This window comes from Falco biarmicus, chromosome 1 (assembly GCF_023638135.1).
Source record: "Falco biarmicus isolate bFalBia1 chromosome 1, bFalBia1.pri, whole genome shotgun sequence".
NCBI lineage: Eukaryota > Metazoa > Chordata > Aves > Falconiformes > Falconidae > Falco > Falco biarmicus.
Window position 1 is genome coordinate 68,997,235 of NC_079288.1, and position 13,390 is coordinate 69,010,624.

General features: G+C 46.8%; 2 protein-coding genes across 8 annotated transcripts in view; one reads left to right on the top strand and one right to left on the bottom strand.

Moving 5' to 3' along the window:
* Positions 1-4,494, bottom strand: part of FIP1L1 (factor interacting with PAPOLA and CPSF1) — a 42,997-nt gene extending 38,503 nt beyond the window's left edge. For 2 of the 7 annotated variants that reach the window (XM_056332989.1, XM_056332982.1), the window contains exons 1-3: positions 4,250-4,494; positions 2,820-2,859; positions 479-536 (exon numbers count right to left, since the gene is read on the bottom strand). Coding sequence is in view for 5 of the 7 variants with exons in the window: in XM_056332944.1 (XP_056188919.1) it covers positions 479-536; positions 2,820-2,859; positions 3,602-3,683 (180 nt within the window). In the remaining 2 variants the exon portion in view is untranslated. The other 5 variants (XM_056332952.1, XM_056332934.1, XM_056332944.1 and 2 more) reach the window with 4 other exon arrangements.
* A 2,038-nt stretch (positions 4,495-6,532) lies between these two features.
* Positions 6,533-13,390, top strand: part of SCFD2 (sec1 family domain containing 2) — a 199,821-nt gene continuing 192,963 nt past the window's right edge. The window contains exons 1-2 of the mRNA XM_056362349.1: positions 6,533-6,552; positions 7,806-8,656. Of these exons, the coding sequence (XP_056218324.1) occupies positions 6,533-6,552; positions 7,806-8,656 (871 nt within the window). The remainder of the gene's footprint in view (positions 6,553-7,805; positions 8,657-13,390) is intronic.

Genomic DNA, 13,390 nt, shown 5'->3' on the forward strand with positions numbered 1-13,390 from the left:
CAAACAAGTCTATTATGTTGCCTCTGTAAGGCACGTGTAACTCATCTCTTGACCCATATTTCCACAGTTCTGCAAATGCTGACTGTTTACCACTTCCAAAAAAGAAAAATAATCACAGAATTTTATTTCCCTATCAGTGAGGAAAAACAGAGACAGTATCATTTTGAAAAGGATGTCTCTGAGAAGACACAGCTGTCTTGAAGCACTGTCTTCCCCCCCAAAAAACCTGGAAGTACCATTAATTTATCTTGTGTGCGTTACATTCAAAAAGTAGACTGCAGCTGGAAATTTGATATAGTAATTTCTACAGAGTATGTGCAGACAGTGTCAAACACCTTTCAGAAAAAGAAATATTTAAAACAATCAAAGGCATACACTTACGCATTAATTCATTTAATTATAAATCCTAGCCAAATTATGAATACCCCATAAATCAAAACAAATTAAAGCAGTATTTCAAAAACACATTTAAAACTACCGTTTTCACAACGCCATTTTCTGCAGCTTCCTCTTCATTTCCAGGTGGGGGTGGAGCACTTAAACAGAAACAAACAGGAAAAGATGAAACTAGGTATTTATGCATATATTATTTCAGATGCGTGAGCTAATGATGAAAAAAGCCTTGCCACATCATTCCAGAGAACAGCCAAAGCTCCAGCTATCTTCTGCATTAATTAAAAAAAAAAAATTAAAAAAATCTCCATGAATAAACCCTTTTATTAGCAGGATAATAAGTAGCTATCATAACTCATAGTAACTGGATGCTTGTAGAATAGTTGGAAGTAATAAGGCACTACACTTGGATCCTCTTTTGAAATCAAAGTGAAATCTTTCATAATATATAAAGGAAGAGTAGCAGGTTTGGGGTTTTTTCCCTACAGACTGACACTTTTCAAAGACATAATGGAAAAAACACTTAAATACCTATAGGTAATGTGGCACTAAATCAGAATTCCCACATCTGCATTGTGAAATTTTCTTCCACCATATGGAATAGCTATGATTCAATGATGAACTCAATTATATTTTAACTGTAGACTGAACACTGTAAAATTTTTAAAACTACTGGTCCATCTAAAATGACCAGCACTGTCAAATCCATGCAAATGAGCTGTGTCACTGGGCTTACCTACTGCTGTTTCTTATACAGTGTTGCACCACAAATAGCAGCGTAAGCAAGGAGCTATTTAGAAACAACATTGTTTCACCAAAAAGATATTTCTGAAATGGAGTGAGCAACTGTTCATTTTTATCGAACAGAATAATTTTGATTCCATCTTCTGTTGGCAAAATACCCACTCATGAGCACTGCACCAAAACCCAACACAGCCCAGGTATGGTCCCAGTAAAATGACAGACTAGTTAGAAAACCTGAATAAAACCTCACATTTTTTATATATATAAAGAATGCCAAAATTGAGAGGCCAGAAAACAGAACTTTTAAGAGGTGAACTGCCACCACACTTCAAGAGTTCCAAACACAACTCATAAGACGCATACGCTACCATTTGTTATGATTTTTAGTCCAAAAACTATGTATTGAGGCAGCCAAACACCAAACTAGACACTACTGGCCAGAAACTGGTGTAAAAACACTGTTTATAAGGTTAATTTCAGTTCCCATGCAAATAATTTTCTTAAACAACAGGTAAAGGTAACTGAGCACAAGGAATCAATTAATATGGAATAGCTTCCAAATAAAGAGCAAATACATAGAATTCTTTGTCTTGGAAAAGAGACAATTTAAGACAAAGGCGACATGGGTCTAGAAAACTGTTAAGTGACATGGAAAAGGTGACAGGAAACAACTTTGCTTCTTACTACAAGAACTAATGGGAACCAAATAATTGCATCTAGTAGCCACTTCAAAAGGGTATCATATGTAGTCAAGTGGTGGAGGTCATTACTGCTGTATCGCACTGTGCCTGTCAAAAGTTGACATCAGTTCAAAAAGGCAACTGAGCAAGCTTACAGACCAGAACTCCACCAAGAATAACTAAAATCAAGAGTTCTCATTGAAAAAAAATCTTTGTTGACTGGATGCATTTAGAGAAAATGACAACACATGTTTACTTGCACTGACTTCCCCTTTTTATTTTGCAAATGTATTTTGACAATCAATAATTTCCATAGTTTACCAAATGGGAGACTTCTTTCATTCAGTACGAGAGACTCATTCCCATTTCTAGCCCGTCCTTGCTACTGACCTCCATCAACTTAGCTAGACATTTAAAGAAGCATCTTTGTGCCTTCTCTCATACAGCTCCTTATAATTCAGGCAGGCTTCCCCAAATACTTCCAAAGCTTTTCTAAATTTCTTTCAAATACTCTCTTACTAATAAAGAAACCAACTCCACAATCCCAAGCAGATGTGTTACGTGACCTGCATGTCAAGCTGGCTAGTGATCTTCCACTGCTTTCTTGTACTCCTCCTTTTGTAACTCCATTGTAAACTCTTTGGGAGACAGGCTGTCTTTTAATGTCTAAATTATCAAGAACAAATGAAGTCCTGATCCATTACTAAGACTGAAAGGCACAATGATTGCAGAAATAAAAGAACTGTTGGCATTTTGTGAGAGGCTATTGCTGTCCATACAATTAAAACTTGAAATAAATTTCATACCCAACAGTCCCAATTTCACAGGTAAAACCATTTCACAGAAAAGCCAGGTCATTCTAGCAGGCCAAACACAGTATCTTAAGAGGGTTTTCAAAGACACCAGAGCATGTTCAGGTGCAAGGGGCTTTCAAGCAGCTATGCAGAAGAACATAACGAATACAGGTTTTGTGCAGATATGCTAAGGTGTCAAGATACTCACCTAGCTTTTTCTTCCTCTGGTCTCTCTGCTTCATTTTCATCTAACAAAAGAAAAACACAGTCGTTAAGAATAAAATCCCCTGAATACAAACTGTGGCAGACACCTTGCCAGGCAGATTATTTAGGTAACTCCTCAGTTTACTACTGAGACATTTTCGTAACGTTTCAATTGTGACATCAGGCGAGCAGACCCGAGCCCTCCCAGAGCTCTGTGCTGACAGGTCCACCGCACGAGCAGGGTTCAGTTTACAGGTTTCATTATGTAAAGAAAGTCCGTAGTTGTAAAGAAAGTTTACGCCTAAAAGGTCAAGGCTGCTTTAGTACTTCACCGCGGGGAGCCCGGGCAGGGGGGTTCTGGGAGCGGCGCGACCGCGCCGGGGGTGCGTGTGGGGCAGGGGCGCGGGCGGCCTCCCGCCGCCGAGGCCCAGCGCGGCCGGGGCAGAGGGGCCGGGAGCCCTGCAGCGCCCCAGAGCCCGGGAGCCGAGCGCCCGCAGGGGTGGGGGAAGGGAGCCACCGGCGCGGCGGCGGCGAGGGGGCCGCGCACAGGCCCGGGACGGCACCGCCGGAGGGCCGGCCAGGAGGAGGGGACTGAGCAGCCGCAGGGGTGGCGGAATGGGGGGGACCCTCTTAAACGGCCGCCGTCAGCCACGGGCCGGCCTGGCCGAGCGGCGCACGCCGCGGCCTACCCGCCCCCACACGCACCCCTCTGCCGCCGCGGAGGGGCAGAGCGCCGGGCCGGCATGCGGGGGTGGTGGTGGGCCAAGGGTCTGGGAAGGTCCGTACCGCCATAGAGCCACTCCTCCTCCTCGTCCCCAGCAGCCCCGCCGAGGTCTGCCGACAGCCGCTCCACCTCGCCGGTAGACATGGCCGCCTCCCGCGGGACGCGAGAGCCCAGGCCCGGCCGCGCCGGGGCCTCCCGCCGCTGGGCAGCACCGCCGCGCCGCCCCGGGCCTCCGCCGGCGCCTCAGGCCGCGACCGCGCGGCAGCCGGGGGGTTGCGAGCGCCCGCCCGGCCCAACGCCACCGCTCGCGGAGGAGCCGCCGCCTGCTCGGCGCTTCCCCTCCCCCGCCGAGTGAGTGACACGCACAGGAAGCGGGCCCGGCCCGGCCCCGCGGCGCCCTGGGCACGGGCATGCGGGGGGCGGCCCGGCGGCGCCCGGCCGCGCAGGGAGGCCGGGCGGCGAGGGGTCGGGGCCGGGCGCGGCGCGGCGGCCTTCGCTCCCCGAGGGGCCCTCCCGGGCCGGGGGCCATGAGTGGGGAGAAGCGGAGGGGCCTCCTGGCAGCCCGCGGGAGGAGCGGGCCGGGCCGGAGGGGAAAGGGGAGCGGCCGTGCGGCCAGGCCGGGCCCAGCTCGGGGACTGCCGGCCCCGCTGCCCGGGCCGCGCTCGCACGGCCCGGCCCCGCTCTGTGCGCTGCCCGTCGCCGGGACTCACCTCGGCGGTGCCTTCCCCCCGCTCCCGAGGCGCGGCGTGCCGGCCGGAGCCGCCTTTCCTTCCTCTGGCTGCCCTTTGTCTCTGCTGCCTTCGGCGGTCCTCGTGCTCTTCTGCATCCCCGAAGGCCGGTCCGCCCCTCAGCAGGGCTCACCGGCAGCGTGGCGATCTCCTCCAGGACATCCTCGCCCACCTCCAGAAGCAGGACTTGGCCAAACACACGTACAGTCCAGTGCCGTGCTTCTACTGGCGGCTGATGGCAGCTGCCAGGGGGGAGCATAACCACAGGATAAACACGCTGCCTCTTCTACTAGTTCTGTCCTAGCTCTCAGCTCAGGGACTCTCCCAGCTGGATGTAATATTTTAAGCTTAACAACTCTTTATATGTGTGTGTTTTTTTCTCCACAAATTGCATAATCTTATTTTTAGCTCCTGCAAGAGTTTAACATGCATAGCGTGCTATGAATATTCTAGAGCGTAACTGAGCATTTCATGAAGAAATTGTGCTATTTCAGAAGTGGTGGGAAATAGCAAGCTATTTTTACTGACTTCTCATTTTACATCTGTGAATGCTGCATGAACAACTACAAGATTCATGAGAAAATTTAAGAAACAACAACTGTCAACACAAGATTTGACCAGTTGCGTGTACAAACGAGCCTTCAGGGTGTTAGGATATTTGTCAAAACTAAAACAGGGAACCCTCTTTCACAGCAGGACAGCTTGTAAAAAATCAGACTAGAGGACGTGACTGTATTATAAACATCTCACAACTATGGGTGGGGAAACCTTATTTTAATTGTCTGCATAGAGAACCTTGTTTTAAAGTTTCATATATGGCATGACATTTCACTAGAGTTCACATGAACAACCTACTGACTCAAAAGGCATTGTTTTCCCTGTGAAATAAGTGTTTGGGTGTCATGTACAGATCATTAGTTATGTGGTATAACCGGATAGGATTTCATCATGCAATTCCACTTTTTAGACACGTAGTAGTGGAGCCAACAAAGGTGTTTTTTACCCAAAACATTTCTAGATGCTTGTTTCTCATAAAACAAATTTGTATTGTAGTACTTCTTACTGGGCATTAGTGTCTGTCTTAATTTTCATTCCTTTTCTGTTTACTTGGCCATTTCACACACATCAGGCCAACATTAAATGACATGGTAGAACTCATAATAGTTTCCTTTGATTGCAGACACAAGGAAAAAGAAAGAAAAGACATTTGTGGAAAACACCACAAAGAGAACTCATGAGTAGGTGTAGAACATAAAATCTCTTAAAATACATCAATGCTGACCCTCAGAGCATTTTCCTTGTAGAAACCTTTAAATAGATGTCACACTGAGCTGGTGGTGATGTGAAAATCCATCTTGAACAGCTTGACCATGGGAAGCTGACCCAAGAAGGCTAAGTCTAGAAAATAGTTGCAAACCTTCCACTTCCCCCAGGAAGATCTTTACCCACCTCTGTCTCTGGTTGGACAGAGGGTGCTCTGAACCTGTTTCCAGCTTTGCTTCCAAGGATAGTGTGCTGGCCTAGATTCTGCTCAAAGGTAAGAACTCTCACCAGTCCTGGCCTCTGGAAGTTTCTCCTGCTGCTGCACAGAGGGGGAGCAGCAGCTGGCGCATGAAAAAAAGGCTACTCCTAAGGCCCTGAGCAGTGAAAAGGTTGAGGACCGAAGACAACATCTTTGTGAGCTGCGTAAACAACTCACCGGTTACACTCCAGAAACGCACAAGATACCAAGTTTACAGAACCCTTTTAAGACGGTTCTTTTTCTAACACAGTAGTTGTAAATTTGCACATGGGATAAAATAAGCTGTAAAAACTACTTCAATAATTTTGTTTTGCAATTTAACTACTGTGCTTTAAACTGATTAACTCATTTTGTCTTCTGGCTAGTAATCCTTTTTCTCAACATTGGCCTATGCAGAATTATTGAAATCTATAAAGTATTTATAAAGTAAAAAAGTTATTTGTTTTCTTAAAAAGGCATCTGCTGTTTTGACAATACGTCTGAAAAAAACCCTCAGCCTTTTAAAAATGGTAACTGAAGAGCTGGACAAGCCATAATATATCTAGCATTTGTCCAGGGCACTCAAGCATAAAGCAAGAGCTCAGAGATACATAATCTCTGAGGTAATTCAGTCCAAGAGGAGGGTAATTCTACTTGTGAGTAAATCCAGGAGCCCAGTGGTTAACAATCCTCAATCCTTTCTTGGCATTCATTTTTCAAATCAAAATAGTTGAGATTATTAATTTACATATTTTTAGAGCATCATGAAGTTATATGCCCTGAGGTTAGAATAACAGATTGGGACTGGAACAGCACAAAGATGTAAGTCTGAGCTTGGAAGAAGGCATTGGGGTAGGAATGTACATGGTGCAGACTGGAAGGAAAGGGTTTAATTTCATTACTGGAAGTCTGGTGATTCCACATTACTCATTTTTCCATGTTCTGAAACCAGCCAAACCTGCAAAGACCTAAAAAGACCTGTTAAGATAGTAGATGAGCTAATTAAGTAATTTATCCTTTTGCTATTGCTGATAATCCCGCTACGTCAGAAAAAGCATATGCCTCATTCTGTGCTAAGGAGGTTGCCCTAGTGAAATTCAGTGTAGGACACAGATTTGCAAGCGAGCCATCGGTTCTCTGGGGAGAGGAAACTGTAGATACATATTATGGCATTTTTTCTAGATAGCTTTGAAACTGATTTTGAGATCAAGAGCTTTTTAAAGGAGAATGGGATTTTTTGTGTCTCCAACTGTGTATCATAGAAGTTGCATTTAAGATAACATTTCTTGAGCCTAGTTCATCAACCACTGGATTTGTTAATACTAACACAAGAAATACAAAATTATAGGACAGGGATTGGTGATGGAAGGTTTACCTTTCCAGTGTTGTACGTTTGAAGAAGTATGAGTGCAACAATTGTTCTCTCTGTGTAACAAAGACACCGCTTTGGTGCTGCACATTAACAGTGACACTGAGTTCTGTTAACACTTACCAGGAGCAAGACCAAAGGAGCTCCCAGCCTTTTCAGGGAAATGCCAGGGCAAGCCTCACCTGTGGGTGGCCAGCCCTGCTTCCCAGCACTGCCCAGGGCTACAGGCTGCGGCAGAGCTCCTAATACAGACGGTAGGTGACAGAAACATTTTAAGGTTTGTCAGGATTTGGCACTGTCAGCAAAAAGAAGAGCCCCCTACCCTCTCCCCTCCCAGAGGCCTATCCCTGCTGCTGCTCTGGCGGTGTAACAGCCCTGGGCGGCAGAGCAGGCCGCGGCCAGCCCCGGGACACCAGGTCCCAGAGCGGGCAGCAGGAGCGCTGCACGGGCAGTCCCTCGGCAGGTGCCCAGGTTGCAGCGGCCTTGGGGGCGGGCACCACACCGTACCACACAGCCCCAGCGGCCAGAGGAAAGGCCGCGCCGGCACCGCTAGCCCCGCCGCGGCCTCCCGGACCGCTCCCTCCCCGCGCACACGCCGCTACCCCCAACCACGCCTCCGCCATGGGGGAGCGGTGACACCGCCCGCCCCTCCCCGCCCCTCCCGCCAGTGGGCAGCCAACCAGCGTCCTCGACGTCATCGCGCGGCGCCGCCGGCGCGCGGGGCACGTGCGGTGTGTTGTGCTGCGGCTGTCAGCGCTGGCCGCTGCCATGGCGGTGCCGGTGCCGGAGCTGCGGCGGGTGTGCCGGCAGGCCTGGGAGCCCGTGCTCACCAGGGCGCGCCGGGCCGTCGTCTTCTTGGACGCGGCGTCCGCCGAGGCGCTGCACTGGGGCAGCGGCGGGGCGGGCGAGCTGCTGGCGGCGGGGGCGCTGGCCGTCAGGGCGCTGCCCGCTGAGGCGGGAGAGGCGGCCGGGGCGGCGGGGGCGGCCCGCGTCGTCTTTGTGGTGAGCGGGGCGCTGCGGGGCGGCACAGCCGCCGCCGTGCGCGGAGTGCTGGGCCAGGGCGCCGTGCGGCACTGCACGCTGGTGTCCGGCGGCGAGGCGGAGGGCGGCGGCCCGGCCGAGCTGGAGGAGACGTTGCGGCGGTGGATGGGCGAGGGCGGCAGCGCCGAGGTGGTGCTGCGGGGCCCGCCGCTCCTGGCGCCCGTCTCGGCGGAGCTCTGGCTGCTGCCCGGCCTGACGGCGCTCCTCCCGCCTCTGCCTGGCCTCGGCGGGCCCGGCCCCGCGGAGCTCGGGCTGGGCGCCCTGCCGGACGAGCTGCGGGCGGCGGTGCGGGCCCTGGTGGGCGAGCTCGACGCGCTCTTCACCGCCCTGGGCCTGCGGGAGGAGAGCTTCGCCGTGGGGGCCCTCAGCAGGATTGTCGCCGCTGAGCTGGCAAGCTATGCCCCAGCCAGGAACCGGAGGAGAATGGCCACTAACAAGGCCTCCATCGTCTTCGTGGACAGGACGTTGGACCTTGCTGGTAAGAAATCCACTGCTGGAGGGGGCTGTCGTCCTTGTGGGCCTGCATCCGCCCCATCAGGAAGGTTACAGATAGTTGCGGGAGTCCTCGTGGCCTGGGAGTGTATTTAACACTGTGGCCGTGGTGGTTGCTCACACATCCGTGCTCCCTAGTGGGTCATGGAAACCAAAAGAATGAAGCAGAGGGCTCTGCTGGGAACGCAAGGGTTTGTTTCTGACACTTTCACTTTGCTGTGAGCTAGAATTGGCTGTGTCTGTGTGTCATCCCATGGTGAGAAGGAAACGGTCTGTGTGTTTCAGGCTGTGCCTAGTGGATTACTGCAAAGCATTTTCCAGTACCAGCTCACCCTTGGTACTGCACCTGTCTTGTGTAGATATAGTTATATCTATATGCCTGAAAGTGCCTGTCTGTGTGTGTGTGTTGTGTGTATATATATGGTTTTTATATGCCATGCATCATACTTGGTTTGCACATGGCTGGTGGTGTTAACTTGCAAAACATTATCTCTGAATAAAAACAACACAGAACTGTTTATATGACACTTTCTGGGAAGCAAATGAGCATAAGAATGAACCATATGGTAGATATAATACTGCAAATTAATGCAGAATTGATGCGAAAGCTGAGAAGTGTAGAGGGTGGTATGAGAGTCCACTGGGAAACAATCAGAAATAACATGTCAAGTATTGTAATCAATGTGAAAGCTTGTTAAGCGAGGTAAAGTCTTTTAAGCTGGTAAGGTGTGGTATTTAAAGGGCAGAAAGGGAAAGACTGAGGGAACAAGTCACCAGCAAGGTGCTGGGCCAGTGGCTCAGAAAAACTTTGCATCAGGGTCTCGCTTCTAGAATAACCATCCTTCAGAAGAAATGGTAAACTTGGAGAATAACTGATATAGGAGTGGATGCATTTGCTCACCCTGTCGTATGTATCTGCTCACATATACAGTGTGTGGGCCTGGTTTTGTTTGTTTCCATTACCTATAGACAGTAATTCAGGTCAGTATTTTGCCACCACATGTTTCATAGCAAGTGCTTGGCACAATGTTGTACCTACAGCTCATCTGTTTCTGAATTATCTTCTGTCTTCTCCCTCACCTGCCATTTTGGCTTTGTGTAATCTTGTACTGTTATAGGGTTCATAGCTGTCAACAATTTGCTGAAGAGCAGCTATGCATCTGTGTGGTTAATGCTGTGCTATAGTTGGGAGGATTGCTGGGAAGACTGCAGGAGAATGGACTTGGATGAAGAGCCTTGAAACTGTTAGAGGAGTGCCCGTTTGGGGTGGGAACCAGTGAAATTGGACAAGAATTTAGGCAGTTGGGTGGTGGGAAGAATTAAAACCAAGAAAAGGAACTGGAAATTGTGGGTGCTGTTGGAGCTGCCTGACAGGGAGACTGTTGAGGAGGCATGAAGAGAGATAATTGGTACCAGCTTAAACCTGGGAAGTGAAGTCTGGGATTTCATACTTCAGTAGGAGCAGGTTTTTTGGAGAAAATATCAGGGCAGTGGTGGGGCAGCTTTGGAGGGGATACATGAAAGCTCTTGTAGTCAGGATAAGAAACTATTCAATTTTTTAGGAATATACTCTTTTCAGTATCTGTAACTGAAACCAAGATCCCTTCCTTCATACAGCTATTTTTTAGTTACCAACAAACGTCTCTGGAATTCATTGACAATTTCATTGAAGCCTTTCAGTGCTTCAAACATGATACCATACTCATGCCATCAAGTACAGTGCAAACAGAAGAAAGAAAAATCTAGAGAATTTCAGAGGTAAAGCATTACTTGGACCTGAATTTAGTGCCACACAGTAAGATTTGTTTCATTGGTTTGCTATAAATTGTGCAGTAAAAAGTACATAAAAAGAACAGCATTTAAGTTGTGACATTAGTTGTCAAGTGGGAAATTATAAAATTAAGTTGTACCTGAAACCTTAATTTTCTTAGGTGTATTCAGCCTTTGATATACTCTCTCCCCTGGCCCCATACCTCTGACTCCACTGCTTGGCCTTCAGGTGAATGAGTCTTCTGGATTCAGCCTTTTGTTTTATAAAAGTTAAAGCTTCCTATCTGCAAGTTTCTGGCTTGGTGTGGAAGTTTTTGAGAGAGGCTTTCTGATTTGCAACTCACTTCAAACAAATTTTAAAATCTCTCCTCTCTAAAAATGCAAGATTTTGTATTTGGTTTGTAAATGTTTTATTGATACCTGAATTTTATCCAGCATGTGGGCTGCAGGATATGAGAAATGGATATGTATCCATGAATTATGAGAATGCTTTCATATTCCAAGCACTTCCTCAAAAATCTGGAAGCTCATTAGGGGTAGATGCTGGGCTACTCTGAGTAAGTCAGGCTACTGCATAGAGCCGGCTGGCTTTGAGTCAATCTGAATAGGCAAATATTTTCTAACTTGAAGACTTGGATGGAATACAGCTTTAGGTAGCTCTAGATGATGTCTAAAGGAGGTGCACTAACAGATGTTTTATTTTTGGCTCATGTTCCATTCTTATCTAGAGCAAGTAAGATATTAGGCTAGAATAACAAAGAGTTTTCAGTAATACCATTTGATTTCTAATAGTAAAAATCAAAATGTCTCAAAAGTGCCTTTTCTGGCGCTGCAACTGCAAACAACTAAACTAAAGGAAAACACTGGTACTTCAATAAATACTAAGAACTTTCAACTTTAAAGAACATACTGAAGAATTACTAAGTACATTTTGGTAAAGAACCTCTGGTGCCAGTGTCAAACGGTATTACCTTTGTTATGATAGTTAAAGCCATAATTAGTCCTATATAAAATAGCATTATTTTTCTGTAAGAAAAATCAGAAGGCATCTACCTTAGCTTTCTAGGTGCTATGAAGCAAAGATTCTTTTCTGAGCTATTACTCTAAAATTTGGATTGGGCTCTATTGAATACTTTTTTTTGCGTGTGTGTGTGTTCAGCATTACTTATGCATACTGTGTTTAATGAATAGAGAAGAAAATACTGAACTAAGATAACTGTCCTTTGTGTCCTGTATGGCATAATATTCAGCTGAGCTGTAACAGGGTTCTTCTTTTTATGGCCCTTGCTGCCCTCGCTGCAGTGGCATGGCTTCAGCTGGGGATGGCATGGATACTGCCTGTCCCTGCAGTTGTAGGACCTTATAGATAATGCAGTGCTCCAGAAGGTGGGACGTGTGTTTGCATGCCCTGGGGAGATCACAGGCTTAGCACTTTGTGTTCACTTCTTGAATTCAATTTGTATAAAACTTTGTGACTTGTGCTGTCCTTAATCTTCATATATGTGTAGTGCTGCTTTTGTTTGCCTTAGTGTTTTAAAGTTCACTACCTTTGCTTTAAAAAGCAGAATAAATCCTCCCAGCTAGAGTGGTGCTCTGATAAGTGATACCCGGTTAAAGTCAAAGCTAACTCTGGCACCTTAATTCCTCTTTATTTTTCTCCTCTGATATTTACACCCCTAAATATTTGCATTGTGATGCTATAGTGTAACCCCATGCTCCTTCCATGTGTTTCTTAGTTTGCCAGCATTCACACCTTCTATGAAGCAGTTCTTTCAGCTTCCCAGATTTCCTTTTTCATTTGTGAGCTTATTAATACCTTTCAGATACTGGTGTTCAGAACAGCTTGATGCATTCCTCTTAGTCTCTTGGTGCTTTGCAGCATTTGAGATGTGGGCTGTTGTAAGTGCAGGAGACCGTGAAGTCTCACTTGCTGGCATGTTCAGGTGATTTTGAAATGCAATACTGAAAGCAAAAGACAGAGAAGAATGAATAGTAGAGGGATGCCTGTGCAGTTATTTTATGAGTGTTGTTGAAGCTGGACATTTCAGCAACATCTTCCTCTAGTGCTTTTGCATGTATCGGTCAAAATCACAGGAATGTTTCACCATAGCCAAGGCTGCGAACTCAGGTTTGACTTTCTGTATCAACTCCCTCACTGTCAGCCAGGCATCATCTTTGCATCACACCCTTGTGCTGGTTGTAATGTTTTCAGCCTTTCAACAGGTACAAAAAGCACAGTTCAGGTGCTCATCAGCAAAGTGTAGGTACTATTCCCTTTTGGTTCCTGGAAGCAGTCACAGTGATAAGAAAGTCACATGTGCCTTAACTATCCTACCACATAATCCTATTCATAGAGGAGGATGAGAGAAGACTAAAGTAGGCCCATGATGTTCTGGTAAAGTCTGGTTCTGATTAATATCTCCTTTCAAGAATTTTTGTTTTAAACTGTAATTGTCTGTGTTTACATCCGTCATGTTTCTGATTTGGAGTGCTTTACTCATGCTCTTTTTGATTGCAGCATCTTTGAACTTGACACATGGTTGCATTGACACTAATGTCTTTTTAAAGGAAACAAACCCATGGTTTTTTTCTTCCTTACCATATAAGCTGAGCCTTGAAAACATAAATACTGAGGCCTGTAAAGTACAGTAGTCCCCTTTTTATGAACCAGGCTGGGGCTTTGACACAGGAGGCAACTGATGCTTAAATTATCATGGTTACTTGAGGTTGTAGACTGCAGCTGTGAGGAGTGATGGCAGCTGAAAATAGTGGTGTCAACTCAGTACTGTGGGTCAGGGTTCAGTCTCTGCTGTGGTGTGGTTTGTAAAGGTTCTGCTATTGTCAAATAGGTACACACATATAATAGGTTTTAAAATGCTTCAGACATTAAATTTGTTATATAGGGCTTACAGAGATAAGCAAAAAATGAAACAAGTTTTCTGTGCTCCTA